Here is a 16850-nt window from a genome sequence, read left to right on the forward strand (position 1 = left end):
GATTTCGAAGGCAATAAACACCAAAAACAAACTCAAACAAGCTCCTCTCGCTTGTCTGCAGCACTGTGCATTAAAGATAAAAAGCAGCAAGTCCCTTAAAGAGAACTGTCATTGCAATTGTTTACAGCCACATTTTTAATAAAAGTACTGTTTGACTGATTTTAACTAACTCTCAACAGATTAAATGAACATATTTTTAACAAGTAGATGATTTATACATTTCAATTATCATCAGTATTAGGTCTTAATGAAGTGTAACTTCCCCAACTTATCGTCATATGTATTCATTTTAACTCAGTATTTATTAATTAACTTGCTTAGCTTATTAACTTATTTATGCATTTTAAGATAAACATCTCTTTATGTCATACTTATGTATTTATTAATCGTATTTAAATATGGGTTACACATGCACATGTATCCACATTAAACACCTCCCACCCTCTCCGTATCACGTGGATCCTACCTACCTACCTACCTCCCTACCTCCCTCTCTCTCTCTTGAAATTTTACTTATTTCTCATGTAACTCCAGGCATGTGTAAACATTTCTGTTTTTAATACAGGTTGATCCCGAACTGACGAGAGGTAGAGACGCGTGGGTCAGAGATATGATCCAAAAGCATCATACTTTTTAATCATGCAGCGCAGTGAGGACACAGATCTCAGTATGTTTCTCATGCTCTGCCCCTGACTCAATAGGGTAGCGATCTGTCCCGTATTGCCGTGCACAGCCAGTATAAAGCATAAACTACTGTAGCATGAAATCGCCTTGAAGTTAATTCTGGATCTTTTTACAAAGTATTCTAATCATTGGAACAGACACATGCAGAGTCTGTAAGAAGAATGCTGGTACAAATGGTCAATTTAGGTACCAACCATCCCCCAAGTTTACGACCCTTCTCATATTTCAGAGAAGATAACTCACTGCAGAGAGATCCTTTCTGCAAAGAATACAAGGACTAAAATAAATTATCCTATCCAATTGAAATGTACTTAAATTAATGTTATGCTGAGCTAACATATTTTAATACTGTGTAAATTGTTTTAACATAAATCTGAAACTGCAGTTCTCCTCATCCTGATCACACCTCCTCCTCACGTCTGTCTCCTAACAAAGGAAGACCACATGTGGACGGCTGAGATCATTTGATCCATTCATTTGATGTACAGAAAGGTTTACCTGTGCATATGTAGACGTGTGTGTACATGTATGTACTATTTTTCGTCATAACAGATGTTGCCATCAACCTTGTTGTTTAATTGTTTAGTTCATTTTAATCCCTTTCAACAGGTTTTATTCAACACTTGATATCAATCAATCAATCAATCAAATTTTATTTGTATAGTGCCAAATCATAACCAGAGTTATCTCGAGACACTTTACAGACAGAGCAGGTCTAGACCGACTCTTTGTTATGTTATTTAAAGAGAGGCCCAACATGAATCACCATGAGTAGCACTTAGCAATATTCGGCACATTGGCAAGGAAAAACTTCCTTTTAACAGGCAGAAACCTCGAGCAGAACCAGACTCATGTTGAACAGCCATCTGCCTCGACTGGATGGGCCGAAAATGGGATAGAAGGAGAGGCAGGATAGAGACAGGCAAAGAGAGCAACAACAACATATGTTCTTGTTACAACAACAACATATGTCCTTGTTACATGAACAACAACAGACACATATTTAAGGTTACAATGCCAATAATAGTGGTAGACTAGGGTGAAGATTAGCAAAATAAATAAATAAATAAATTAGCGAGAGAAGCAGAGTAATGATAAAGGCTGAGGTAATCGTAATTGTAACAGTTGAAGTCAACAGGTCTACTATTAGCATTAGCAGCAACAATAATGATACTATGGGGAAGGCTGATGTTAGTAGTTGTTGCAGTCGAGCAGGTCCACAGCAGCAGGTGGTCTGCAGCAACGATCCCCAGGAACCTTCAAGACAAGGGAGCACAAGAACTCCCGGGAAGATATATAGTTAGTAATGTTAATGGGACCAGAAGATACAGAGTTAATGAGCTGCATTAATATGACAGAGAGAGAGAGAGAGAGAGGGAGAGAGAGAGAGAGAGACAGAGAGGGAGAGAGACAGAGAAACACAGAGAGAGAGAGAGAGAGAGAGAAGCTTGGTGTGTCAGATCCCCCTGGCAGTCTAAACCTATAGCAGCATAATTATGGGCTAGTCCAAGCCTGAGCCAGCCCTAACTATAAGCTTTATCAAAGAGGAAAGTTTTAAGTCTACTCTTAAAAGAAGAGAGGGTGTCTGGCTCCCAGACCTTGACTGGTAGATTGTTCCAGAGGAGGGGGGCCTGATAATTGAAGGCTCTACCTCCAACACTACTCTTAGAGACTTAAGGAACCACAAGCAGGCCTGCATCCTGGGAGCACAATGTTCTAGAGGGGTAATATGGCACTATGAGCTCTTTAAGATATGATGGTGCCTGACTATTAAGAGCTTTGTAAGTAAGAAGAAGGATTTTAAATTTTATTCTAGAATTTTACAGGAAGCCAGTGCAGAGAGGCTAATACAGGAGAGATGTGATCTCTCTTCCTAGTTCTTGTCAGCACACGGGCTGCAGCATTTTGTACCAGCTGCAGAGTTTTTAGTGACTTATTAGGGCAGCCTGATAGTAACGAGTTACAATAATCCAACCTGGAAGTAACGAATGCATGGACTAGTTTTTCTGCATCGTTTTGAGACAAGATGTGTCTGATTTTTGCTATGTTGCAAAGATGAAAGAAGGCTGTCCTTGATATTTGTTTTATGTGGGAGATGAAGGACAAGGCTGAGCACTATAACTTCAGTTTTGTCTGAATTAAGTAGCAGAAAGTTTCTAGTCATCCAGATCTTTATGTCCTTAAGGCATGCTTCTAGTTTAGATAGCTGATTGGTTTCGTCTGGCTTCATAGATAAGTATAATTGAGTATCATCTGCATAACAATGAAAATTAATGGAGTGTTTCCTCATGATATTACCAAGAGGAAGCATATATAAGGTAAAAAGAATCGGTCCGAGCACAGAACCTTGTGGAACTCCATGACTAACTTTGGTGTGCATAGAGGACACATCATGAACATTAACCAACTGAGATCGATCTGATAAATAAGATTTAAACCAACTTAATGCAGATCCTGTAATGCCAATTAAATGTTCTAGTCTCTGTAACAGGATGTAATGGTCTATTGTGTCGAAAGCGGCACTAAGATCTAACAGGACGAGTACAGAGAGAAGTCCTCTGTCTGAAGCATTTGAAACACGCACAAGTGCTGTCTCAGTGCTTAGGTGGACTCTAAATTCTGACTGAAAGTCGTCAAATAAACTGTTGTTATGAAGAAAGTCACATAATTGATTAGCGACTGCTTTCTCAAGGATCTTTGAGATAAAAGGAAGGTTAGATATAGGTCTATAGTTAGCTAAGGTGCCTGAATCAAGGGTAGGCTTTTTAAGAAGTGGCTTAATTACAGCTAGTTTAAAAGACTGGGGTACATAGCCAGTCAATAAAGACATATTGATCATATCTAGTAAAGAAGTGCTAATTGAGGGAAAGACTTCCTTAAGCAGCTTGGTTGGAATCGGGTCTAAAAGACAGGTTGATGGTTTAGACGAAGATATCAGAGAATTGAGCTCAGGAAGGTCAATTGGAGAAAAACAGTCAAGGTAAACATCAGATTTTTGAGCAGTTTCCAAAGATACATCTGCACCAGTTAACGGCAGGAGGTTACAAATTTTGTCTCTAATCTTTAGGATTTTTTCATTAAAGAAGCTCATGAAATCATCACTGCTGAGGCCTATAGGAATAGCTCAGTGGAGCTCTGACTCTCTGTCAGCCTGGCTACAGTGCTGAAAAGGCACCTGGGATTGTTTTTATTTTCTTCTACAAAGGAAGGAGTAGTAGACACCTCGAGCATGCCGTAGGGCCTTCCTGTATTTATTAAGACTATTTTGCCAGAGTAAACGAAACCCTTCTGTTTTGGTGGATCGCCACATTCTTTCAAATTTACGCGACATTTGCTTCAAGTTACGAGTTTCTGAGTCATACCATGGAGCTAGCCTCTGTCATTTAATAATCTTCTTTTTTAAGGGGGCAATCGAGTCTATAGTACTTCTCAGCAAACCTGCAGTACTATCAACAAACTGATCAAGCTGAGAGGGACTAACATTAGCATAAGAGCTTTCTGTAGTAAACAGATGTGGTAAAGAATTAAAAGCAGCTGGAATTGTTTCCTTAAATTTAGCTACAGGCCTATCAGACAAATATCTTGTGAGTACATTTTTGTTAACTGCAGAGTAGTCGGTTAATAGGACATCGAATGTTCCTAAATAGTGATCTGATAAAAGAGGATTTTGTGGGAAGACAATTAAGTTATCTGTTTCAAGGCCATAAGCTAGAACAAGGTCGAGGGTGTGGTTAAAGCGGTGAGTAGGCTGGTTTACACTTTGAGTGAAACCAATAGAGTCCAAAAGGGACATAAATGCCATGCTAAGACTATCATTATCAACATCTACATGAATATTGAAGTCCCCTACAATAATTATTTTATCTGAACTCAGGACTAAATCTGATAAAAACTCTGAGAATTCAGTTAGAAAATCAGAGTATGCACCAGGAGGGCGGTATACTATCACAAATAAAACAGGCTGTAAAGTTTTCCAAGCTGGGTGTGAAAAACTCAGAACAAGGCTTTCAAAAGAGCTGAAACTAAGTTTTGGTCTAGGGTTGATTAGAAGACTAGAACTGCCACTCCACCACCTCGACCAGTGTCTCGAGGAATATGAGTATTAAGATGACTGGGAGGAGTGGATTCATTTAAGCTGACATATTCTTCCTGACACAACCAAGTCTCAGTTAAAGAGAGTAAATCAATATGATAATCTGATATCAGATTGTTCACTAATAGAGCTTTATATGACAGGGATCTGATATTTAACAGACCACATTTAATTCTCATATTTTTTGGCATAACTTCGGTTGTTGTTTTAATTTTTGTTAAATTTTGTTGATTTACTCCTTTTTTATTTAAGTTCGAATTAACTGTAATAAAAGGCCTGGGTTGGGGGCAGACACGGTCTCTATAACATTAACATTGTGGCTGGGAAACTGCTCACAGGGAAGCTCAGAGGAGTTTGTAGGACTACAGCTCTGCCTCCTGGTCTCAACTCTGGTTTGTCAGGTTTTACGACTAACAAACTTAGCCATATTACGAGACAAAAGAGCTGCACCATCTAAAGTGGGATGAATGCCGTCTCTTCCGATCAGACCAGGCTTTCCCCAGAATGTCTGCCAGTTATCTATGAAGCCCACATCGTTTGCTGGGCACCACCTCGACAGCAAGCGGTTGATTGATGACATGCGGCTATACATGTCATCATTCGTCAGATTGGGCAGGGGTCCAGAGAAAACTACGGCGTCTGACATCGTCTTTGCAAATGCACACACCGACTCAACATTAATTTTAGTGACTCCCGATTGGCATAACCGGGAGTCATTAACGCCGACATGAATTACAATCTTATCAAATTAACGGCTAAGCGAGTATGAAGTTAAGGGTTTAGCAGATATGACGCTAATGCAACAATGAGAGTGCTTGATGAAAACTAGTGTCTGTTTAAGTACACAGCAGCTGAATAACCGCAGTGATGATAATTACAGCAGATTAATCGATTTAGCTCGAGCTCTAGCAACAGCTACAAACAGCACAGTGTAACACCCGACCTTTTTATTTTATCGAGGTTCAACGCTCAAGGGTTCTTTTAGAAGAAAAGAAAACCTATAACCTTTTTAAACAAAAAATTTAAACAGGTACCAGAGAAATTATCAATATGAAATAAGTTTCACCCTTTTTAATCTGTATTGACAGGCTACTCAGGTGATTAGAGCAATATGCGTCACTCACAGAAATATGCTTCACCCAGCTCAATGCGACAAATAAAAATTTAATTACAACAAAAACAACTCTCTAAATCAGTCCAATATATATTCACAACCAACTAAAAGTCCAAATCTAACGAAATATGAACTTAATTGAACAAAAGTTCACTCGAATAGTCACTTTTGGTCCTTCTTTTCCCACCCCGAAAACAAACAATAAATCCGTCGATGCCGTCGTCCGTTTGTCCCCAAAACAAAAATCCTTCAGTTCGCTCACAAAACCAAATATAATCCACAAAAAAAAACGATCGAGCGCGACTGGTACCAGTATACAAAATCCAGACAAAAAAGGATAGATCTCACCAAGAATCCGGAGGAAAAGTAATCCCAAAGTCTTTGTTCTTGGCGTCCTCATACTGCGTTCAGCCGCGGGAGATGCCGGAACGGAGAGCTCGAATAATATTCCTTTAACTTTCCCTCACAGTACATTCAAAAGTCAATTCCTTCATTACATTTTCCACGATTTGAATAGACTGTGTAGTAAAGGGCAGCTGCAGACTCTCGCCTGACGCTCACCAATTCAACCCTGCCGCGCCGAATCTCCTCCTTCGTCTACGTCACATCCCCCTTTATCACCTCGGCACAGACATATCTCTTAACTGGCACATACCCACATCCTTTTAATTTACAGTGGACAGTTTAATTTTCATAGCACTAAAAGGCAAAACAAACATTATCACTCTTAGTGTCTTAGTTTTAATACCCTTCTAATGACCATTCATTTGACACTTTTTTCTCTTCAATGTGGCTCTGTCACAACAGAACAACACAGTAGCGGCGAGAAAACAGGAAATGACGCAATGCGCTCACCTGACGCAATACGCTCATCAAGTGTTTCGTATCATTCTGTAGTTGACAGAGCCCAACTTTCAAATATAGAAGAAGTAAACATGTGAAGTAGGCAATATTGATTCTAATGCTTTAAAAGAAATAATCTCAATCTCAGAACCTTCTCCTCATGGGTGGGGCTAGAGAGGGACCACAGAAACCAGACCCCTCTGGTCCCAAGTTTATAAAGCTGCAAGCAACTTCCTCTCGCTCTTCTCCTGTTGCTCTTGTCCTGACACTCTCCTCTTGTTCCTGATTCCTCTGACTCCTCTTCCCCCCCCTCGGGGGGTTGCCACACGGCCTGTCCCAGGTTCCGCTGTCAGCTCATGCAGCCTGAACCTCTCCTGAAGTCCTGAGCTGTCAAGAATGGCCTTATTGTGTACTGGGCCGCACAACGCCACCAGTAGCACCATGCTGATCCCGCACCGCACTGAAATGTTGAAGAAGCCAAATCCAGCAACCTTTAAAGGAGACTTTGCATAAAAGACACTCCCAAATCACGATTGGCAAAAATGCCACAGACTTCACCCCAGCCAGAGAAAGGGGGGTGAAGATGAAGATGATTCAGCTACCTACTGAGCCAGAGAGAGAGAGAGAGATGGAGAAACCCGATTCAAGCCAAATTGGCCACGAGGGACGGAAGCCATCCTGAAAAGGCCCGAGCGCAAAAAAACAGCCTGCTGCCACACCCATCAGATGATCATCAGGTGATACAATTACATCTCCCATGTGTTGATGATTGATGTTAACTTAAGTAGGATTGATTAACATTAAACCTAAACCTAAAATCTTTTAAAATTAGAATTACTTTTTAATTGCTTCACAATCTTCCTTGGTGCCTTTTTAAACTCTCAACTGCCGAACGATGCCATTAGGAATTAAATCCCATTTAATTCTAAAACATCAAAGATACCAATCACAGATGCCATCTACAATATGGTCCGTTGTCATTCATGTATTGTTCATCTTTGTATTCATTGTCCCTGTTTATTTCTTCATTAATATTCTGCTTAGAAGTAATTAAATAACCCACTCATTTTCTCTTTCCCACACACACACACACACATACACACACACACACACAAAAACACACAAACACAATAGCGCTCAAACAATAGACTCCCACATTTTTCACTATGAACTCACTTAAATTTGTCACTTGGAACATCCGTGGAATTGGTTCACAGGCAAAAAGACTCAAGGTACTCAATCACATAAACAAATTACAAGCAGACATTTGCCTCCTACAAGAAACTCATACATCTGACTCTGACCATCATAAATTAATGACGCCACAATTCAGTCAAATCTTCTCCTCTCATTTCAACTCCAGGCAAAGAGAGAATAAACAAAAATATCTCATTTATTCATAACAACACCATCACAGATCCCGAAGGACGATTTATTATAATAAACATCACAATTTACAACAGCAAAGTCACTATTGCATCTATCTACGGCCCAAACAATAATGACCCATCCTTTTTTCACACCTTTTTCACTGCTCTCTCCAACCTGTCTGACACTCCAATACTAATCGGAGGAGATTTCAACACCGTCATGAACCCAGCATTTGACAGATCTAAAATTTCAAACACCACACGAAACTGCCAAACTACAGAAACTATTAAACAGTTCATGGGTGATTTTGGTCTTGGCGATGGTTGGCAATTAAAACATCCGTCTGCTAGAGAATTTTCATTCTATTCTCCAGTTCATCACTCATATTCAGGAAATATACTTAGAACAAAAGATTAAAGAACTAGAAAACATCAACACAAATAATCCAACAGCACAAATCCAAAATGACTTAAGGAAATACAAATTACAATGGAATGAACACACACATAGAAAAACTAAATTCCTCATACACAGACTCAGACACGAAAACTTCCAACACAGCAATAAATCTGGAAAATACCTGGCCAACCAAATCAAGCGCAACAAAGAAAAAACAACAATCTCAACTGTCATAAACTTAACAGGGAGGCTCATCCATACACCAGAAGAAATAAATAAGACATTCCAAGACTTTTATACTAATCTATACTCATGAGCACATAACCCAAGCCAAGAAGATATTGACATATTCCTAAATGATATTGAATTTCCTGAACTTACCAAAGAACAAGCAAATACACTGGAACAACCATTTACAATAACAGAATTCCACAATGCACTCAAACTCATGCCTAACAATAAATCACCAGGTCCTGAAGGCTTCCCTGCTGAGTTCTACAAACACTTTTGGAACATTCTAGCCCCCGTTTTCAACAGATTAACAGCTGAAATTAAACAAAAATCTAAACTTCCAATATACATGAACACTGCTACAATCTCTCTTTTACTGAAACCCGATAAAGACCCCACCTCCCCATCAAGCTATCGCCCACTATCACTCATCAACACAGACACAGAGATTATTAGCAAAGCTCTAGCATCCTGAATTGAAACAGTTACTCCATCCATCATCCATGCAGACCAAACTGGCTTTATCAAAGGAAGACACTCATCTAATAACCTATGCAGGCTATTCAACTTAATACATTACACATCTCACACAAACTCACCAACAGCCATTGTTTCACTTGATGCAGAAAAGGCATTCAACAAAGTCAACTGGGAATTTTTATTGAGCGCATTTAAAAAAATTGGTTTCGGTGAATCATTTATTCAATGGGTGAGGATTCTGTACACAACACCAATTGCCACAATCAGCACCAACGGACTAATATCACAACGCTTCACTTTGCACAGGGGTACAAGGCAAGGATGCCCACTCTCTCCATCTTTATTCGCTATATTTATCGAACCACTTGCAGCAGCCATCCGCCAAAAAATAAACGTCACAGGAATCCAAACAAAAAATATCCACCACAAGATTAGCCTTTACGCGGACGATATCTTACTTTACCTACAAATCCCTTCTACCTCATTACAAGAAACAATCCACCTCATAAATGCTTTCACTAAAATCTCAGACTATACTATCAACTGGTCCAAATCCACCATTCTTCCTCTCAGCCCCAATAGCTGGGATGTGTGAGTCCAAACACCATCCCTCACCCTGCACACCGGTAATATCACATATTTAGGAATCAACATTTCTCCAAGGCTGTCAGACTTAGTCTATCTCAACTTCAACCCAATACTCAAAACAATGGAGGACAACCTGCAGCGTTGGATGAATCTACCAATATCCCTTATAGGCAGAATAGCTACAATTAAAATGACAATACTACCCATGATAAACTACCTTTTTTCAATGATTCCGACTACACCACCAACCTCCTGGTTTAAATCCCTAGACTCCATCACTATGAAATTCTACTGGAAAAACAAGACACCCCGAATCAAACCAGCCACTTTACAAAAATCTAAAAGCCAAGGAGGTCTAGAAGCTCCAAACTTTCTCCACTACTTCATTGCCAATCAACCCCAATACATTCATAAATGGACCAACCCTAATCAATCTGACATCTCCTGGTTAGATATTGAACAAACACTGTGTAAAGACATCCATATCTCAGATCTACCATTTATAAGCCGCTCCATCACGCACCACTCATGTTTCAAAAACCCTACCATAGCTACAGCTCTGACAGCCTGGTGGAAATTTCACCAAATTACTAACACCACATTCTCACCCACCAAACATACTCCCATCTGGAACAACCCTGACTTCTTAATGAACAAAAAAACACTAAATATCACATCATGGGTCAGCAAAGGTATCACGTACCTCAAACACATCTTCCATAACAACACCTTGGTCTCATTACCTCACTTGGGGTTCAGCTGGACTATCTGACGGTGGTGTCGAGGAAGAGGATGCTGTCCAGGCTACATGTTATCTTGAACAATGTCTCCCAACCACTCCATGATGTACTTGCTAAGCACAGGAGCACGTTCAGTGACAGACTCATTCCCCCAAGATGTACCGCAGAACGCCACAGGAAGTCACTCCTGCCTGAGGCCATCAAACTCTTCAACTCCTCCCTCTGAGTGTCTGACACTAAGACATCTATTTTAAACTAAGCACTGAACACTGTACATAAACTGGGTAATTGTGCAATAATTCAACTGCCTTATAAATGCTGCCTTATACTGTTCAATTTGTATATACTGTAACTCGTATTTTGTTTGTAACTCTTGTTGCATGTAACTCTTATTTTGTAATTAACTTTTATTCTGGCAATTTTATTTAATTCTGGCACTCATTTAAATTCCCATAGATCCATTTTTCAGCATTTCATCCTTTATCTTTAATTCTTACTTTATTGTATGTACTGTATAATGCATATATTTGACATATTTCTCCGTGCTTCTCTCTGTATAAGAGCAACTGTAATGCCCGAATTTCCACCCCGGGGATAAATAAAGTATTTCTGATTCTGATTATTCACGCAAATCTTTTTGTCAGTCCGTCACTTGTAACAGAGACTCCAGTCTGCTGTGTATTTCATATTTCACTCGGACAGAATTGTAAAGGAGCATCAGTTTCATGATCAAACAAAGTCTTTTTTTAAATCTATAAATTGGTTTCTGTCTTATTGTGTGTTAGGTGAGATGCCAAAGCTGGTGCGTGGGATGCGTTTATTGAATCAGGCAGATCCCTGTGCTGAGGTTCTGATCCAGGAAACAGGAGAACATGTCCTGGTCACTGCTGGTGAAGTTCATCTCCAGCGCTGCCTTGATGACCTCCGGAACCGGTTAGTATGTGTGCGAAATCTAATGTACCTGTGTATCTTTGTCTATTTACTTTTTTGATGACTATGCTACAGTGGTAAATGCAAAGTCATTAATTCATTGTGCACTGGTTATTAGATTATTTAAATTGTCAGTCAATATTATATCGACATATCTGCATTTTTGTAGCTGTGTCATTGTACACAGAGAGATGCAGGATCCACAGCACGACAACTGTTATTCCCCAGTGTCCTCCCAGTGTGCCGATACTGAGTTTTCACAGCTAGCTAAACTCCTCTTCATGCTATTCTCCAGCTAACAGGCGAGTGTTGTTTTAGGCAGATTTAATATGAAGAAGAGTGAGACTGAAAAAAGCTACAGTAAGAATAAAGGCAAGCAAAATCATGACAATACACTACTGGCATGAAAACACATTCAAATACAATCAAGCAACCACACAGGTAAATACACAAGGCAAGTATGCTATGGATATTCCCAGTTAACAACATGTGCAGTTAAACAGTAACACAATATAAACAAGTTGTAGCAAATTACCAAAAACAATTTCTTAAAAACATAAAGATGGTATTGATAATAAACAATAAAATTTCCGAAAATGCCACTCAAAGCTCTGCAAACGAAAGGATGGCTACAGATTGTCTTCACACAAGACCACTCTGCTCTGTTTTTCTGAAGAGGATGGACTTCCTGTCTAACACTCTTCTTATATGGTTCGCAGGAACTTAGTACCACTAACACATGCAGAAACAGCCACTAGAGGCCCTAAAATAGCGGTCCCCAAACGGCGGACCTCGGTCAGGATGCGGACCCAACTGCCGACTTCTCCGGACCCGGACCTATTTATAGTTTTGACAAGCGCATCAATTTTAACCTGCGCAGCTTTTTTGTCTTTGCGGTAGTGATTTGGGGGTCCAAGAAACTCGCAGACCAAAGAATTTGTTGTAAATCATCATACGTAATGCTACTCAGCCAATCAAATCTGTCACTCAGATCGCCACTGACCCAGTGGGTGTGTAAATTCTCACACACCCACAGATACAGACTGAAGAGCTAGCCAACAAGAGAGTTACAGAGACACAGTGGGGGAAAATAAGTGAGTTAGGGAAAAGTAGACATGGCGTGCTCTAAAATGAGAGCATTAGAGAAAACCGAGCTTTTAAGACTGGACAGACTCATATGTGTTCCGTGACTGTGGCGATTATTAAACGCGGACATTGGGCCTCATTCACTAATATCTGCGCAGAAATGTTCTTACTCTCTGCAAAAAATAAGTACTTGCGCAAAATCACCGTCGGATTTATGACACGTGAGTACCAGCCAATTTTGTTCTCACCACCGTGCGTATGTTAATAAAGCAGAACCATTCTAAATTGACAGGCGCGTGTCCGCGATCTGCAATCAGCACACTGCCACGCCTCTATTTCTCTATATAAGGACATCTGTTTGGTGCCGCATGAAGAGAGCGGTGTTACAGAGAAGCTGAAAGAACGTGAAAGATGGCCTCAAAAGGAAAAAATTTAAATTTCACTTCAACATAAATACAAACAATTGTAACAAAAGTGTTACATTTCAATATGAACATTTTCATATGGTCTACTCTATTGTAAACTTTATAAACTAACTCAACTGCTATAATTAAAGATTTTAATTATATGATAATAAATTATGAGGATGACACGGCATTCACGTTTAGTCCATACAATTCAATTATTGTTGTCTATTAAAGCCTTTTTTTTCAATAAATGAAGTTTTAATATAGTATGCATTTAGTTAAAAGGGTGTGTGTTAACATTTCCTAGGACATTTCTTTCATCATTTGTGCGTACGCATGGTCTGAGGGAGTTCTAAATTTGTTTTCAGAGCATGAAGAAATGTAGGTAAGAACAAATTGATGAATCCAAGATTTGTGCGTCAAACGTGCTTACGCACAGTTCAAGCACAGATTCATGCGTCGAACTGTTCGCAAATGAGGCCCATTGTCTGACACTGTCACTCCGTTTGTCTCTGTTAACAGAGACTCCAGGCTGCAGTGTAGTTCAAACACTTCATTGATAAACCTGAGAGTTGCACAGAGCTACATCAGGCTTCATTATCATGACTACTTTTCCTCTTATTTCCACAGTTCTGTTCTTATATGTACCGGTATGTGCCCTCTCTCTCTCCCCCTCGCTCTCGCTCTCTCCAGCAGTCCATCAGTGTACAGTGCATTTAAATGTTATTTATTTCATAGTCATTACCTGTTTTAAAACTCACTATGACTTATCATGAGAAAAAGTCTAATGCAACTGCATGTCGGCAAAACATATAATAAAATGTGGCAAACATGAAATAAAATATGAAGTGAATCCCCCTATTATGGTCAAATGTTTGATAATTCTGTCAGGAGGCAGAGAGATAGCAGCTTAAGTGAAGAGGTAAAGCTGTCTCTCTCTTTCATTCAATTTCTGCATGGACAACATTATACTACCAGTAGTACCAGACATTATATTATTTGTTTTCGTTTACAAATAAAGACACTTCCATCACAAACTGGGGCATAAAATAAACCAAAAAATACAGGAAATATAGGTTTTGACACGTAAAATTTACTGGGGGAGACCCCCCAGACCCCCCAACATACAAACTTCACTATATTTCCTTACCAACATTGGTAATAAGTATTCATTATTATCAATGTTAAATTATGAAAGCTCTGTGTGAAAGTTGTGAGTGTTGTTGTCAAAGCTATTTAGCCTAATTGTATTTTCTTTATTTGATTTGACAGACGTTCAAAATGTATAAATGGATGGTACTGAATCATAACACATGTCAGACATTATGATGTTCCGGACCTTTGCTTGAGAAAAAAAATCTCTAACTGGACCTCTTTCAAGTTTAATTGAGTACCCTTGCCCTAAAACATGTACTTAAACTCTTATGAGACAAGAGTTCCAACACAATGAACATTCAGGTTTTATAGTTTACAAGTTTTTATTGGGAGCTGAATTACCAAAGTTATCTCAAGACACTTTACAAAAGATCCCCTGGCAATATAAGCCTATAGCCGCATAACTATGGGCTGGTCCAAGCCTGAGCCAGCCCTAACTGTAAGCTAAGAGGAAAGTTTTAAGCCTAATCTTAAAAGTAGAGAGGGCGTCTGCTTCCTGTACCCTGACTGGTAGATTATCCCAGAGGAGGGGGGCCTGATAATCGAAGGCTCTACCTCCCATACTACTCCTAGAGACTTTAGGTACCACAGGCAGGCCTGCAACCTGGGAGCGCAATATTCTAGAGGGGTAATATGGCACTATGAGTGATATAATGGTGCCTGACCATTAACAGCTTTTTGAGTAAGAAGAGAGTTTAAAATCCTTCTTCTTACTTACAAAGCTCTCAATGGTCATGGACCATCATATCTTAATGTGCTCATAGTGCCATATTACCCCTCTAGAACATTGCAGACACCCTCTCTTCTTTTAAGAGTAGACTAAAAACCTTCCTCTTTGATAAAGCTTAAAGTTAGGGCTGGCTCTGGCCTGGACCAGCCCATAGTTATGCTGCTATAGGTTTAGACTGCTGAGGGGATCTGACACACCGAGCTCCTCTCTCTCTCTCTGTCTCTCTGTGAGTGTCTCTCTCTCTCTCTCTGTCCGTCTGTCTACCTCCCTTCCCCCCTTCCTCTCTCTCTCTCTCTCTCTCTCTAAGTGAAACTTTGTATATACAACCTCGAACTGAAAAGTGCACAGCAGTCCTTTTTCTCTGAAACTATTAATAAGAATAAGAATAATGCACACACATTATTTAATATTGTTGACAGACTGACAAACACCTCAACATCTATCCCCCATGAACTTTTATCCACCAAGCCATGTAATGACATTGCACCAAATATTTGGGTGCATTGGTCGTCCTTCAATTGGAAGGTCGGAGGTTCGATCCCCAGCTCCCTCAGGCTACATGTCGAAGTCGGTAAGACACTGAATCCTAAATTGCTCCCGGTGGCATAGCCAACGGGTATGAATGTGATAACTGATTGACAGTTGGACACTTTACATAGCAGCCTCTGCCATCAGTGTGTGAATGGGTGAATGTGATGTGTAGTGTAAAAGCAGTAAAAGTAAAAGTACAGTCAATTTACCATAATGACTTTTATAGCTGCTGGTCTTTAAAGGAATCCACGATTCATACTGATATTCACGGTCACGTTTAGTCTTAACAGAAGAGCCATAAACACCATGAAAACTACAAAACAAACAAGACAATTTCAGACATTTAGCTTGAAATAAATACAGTAAATTAACAAGTAAAATAACTTAATATTTAAAGTGTTCGCCTGGTAGACCAACAGAAAAGCAAAACAAAAGACAGGATCAACAAGTTGCCATTTCCACCCGCCAGCTCTCAGTCTCCCTGGCAATGCACCTCGTCTGTGTGCAGCATGGTCACATGACTAACAAAACAAAACTTTATTGACCAGGATGAATGCAACAAAGGAAGTTGCCTAATACTGTATAATACCTTTGACATGATAAAATAACTGAAATAGCAGTGAAATTAAATTCTTTATGACTGCAACAAAGATAAAATATTACCATTATCATTCATTCATCAATAGGAAAAAGGTAAGTTTAGTAAATCTCGCCGTTGTCATGGCAACGTGTGAGGTCGGTGCAGCGGCCACTACAACTTTGCCTCTTTTCTCACTGAGAAAATTCTGACATTACAACAAACAATCAAATTCCATTTTGGGGAAAAATTGTTAAGTCACCTGTGCCTGCATATACTCCTGCCAAATTTGAACCATTTCATTTCCTAGATTATGCATCATTAACAGAGACAGTCCACACATACTACTGAAATTTCACTATAATGTATGAAAGCATTTCACTATAATGTATGAAAGCATTACAGTATAATGTATGAGAGCGAACGACTAGTGTTCGTTTGCACCTCAGGAGCCGAGTGTACCAGCTGGTAGGTCTCATCTCGTATGTTCGTCCTAGCGAGGACTGACTTCTTGATTGGAATTTACACCGAGTGCACCAAGTCTAACTGATACCGGTCGTAGCTGCGCCTGGTCTCATGATGCGTGTCCACGTGAACACTCGGTAAGCGATGACTGTTACCAAGCAACACACATTTCCACTCGCTAATTCCTCTCATGAAATGATCGACAGGGGATATGGATAGCAGAACAAAAGTATAGAAAATTTTCATTTTATGGATAGTGAAATGAGGAAACATAAATAATCAAGCATAATCTGATGTTAATTTATTATGTCTCCCTTGGTGTTCTGAAAGGTCCTACTGGCACAAAATCTGAGCTCAGTAAGCACCTTCAGGCAGCACTACGGGCGGGCCTTATGGGGCTGGGCCAGGCCAGTCAGGTCATTGTGC

The 16850-nt window shown here is 39.7% G+C and overlaps 1 protein-coding gene across 4 annotated transcripts in view; it reads left to right on the top strand.

Moving 5' to 3' along the window:
* Window positions 1-16850, top strand: part of efl1 (elongation factor like GTPase 1) — a 165820-nt gene that overhangs the window by 102356 nt on the left and 46614 nt on the right. For all 4 annotated transcript variants that reach the window (XM_069665133.1, XM_069665215.1, XM_069665160.1 and 1 more), the window contains one exon: window positions 11329-11476. In XM_069665133.1, the coding sequence (XP_069521234.1) occupies window positions 11329-11476 (148 nt within the window). The remainder of the gene's footprint in view (window positions 1-11328; window positions 11477-16850) is intronic.

The sequence above is a fragment of the Semicossyphus pulcher genome, unplaced genomic scaffold (genome assembly GCF_022749685.1).
Source record: "Semicossyphus pulcher isolate SPU_LCO1_2020_fin unplaced genomic scaffold, fSemPul1.0.p SCAF_1, whole genome shotgun sequence".
NCBI classification, from domain to species: Eukaryota; Metazoa; Chordata; class Actinopteri; order Labriformes; family Labridae; genus Semicossyphus; species Semicossyphus pulcher.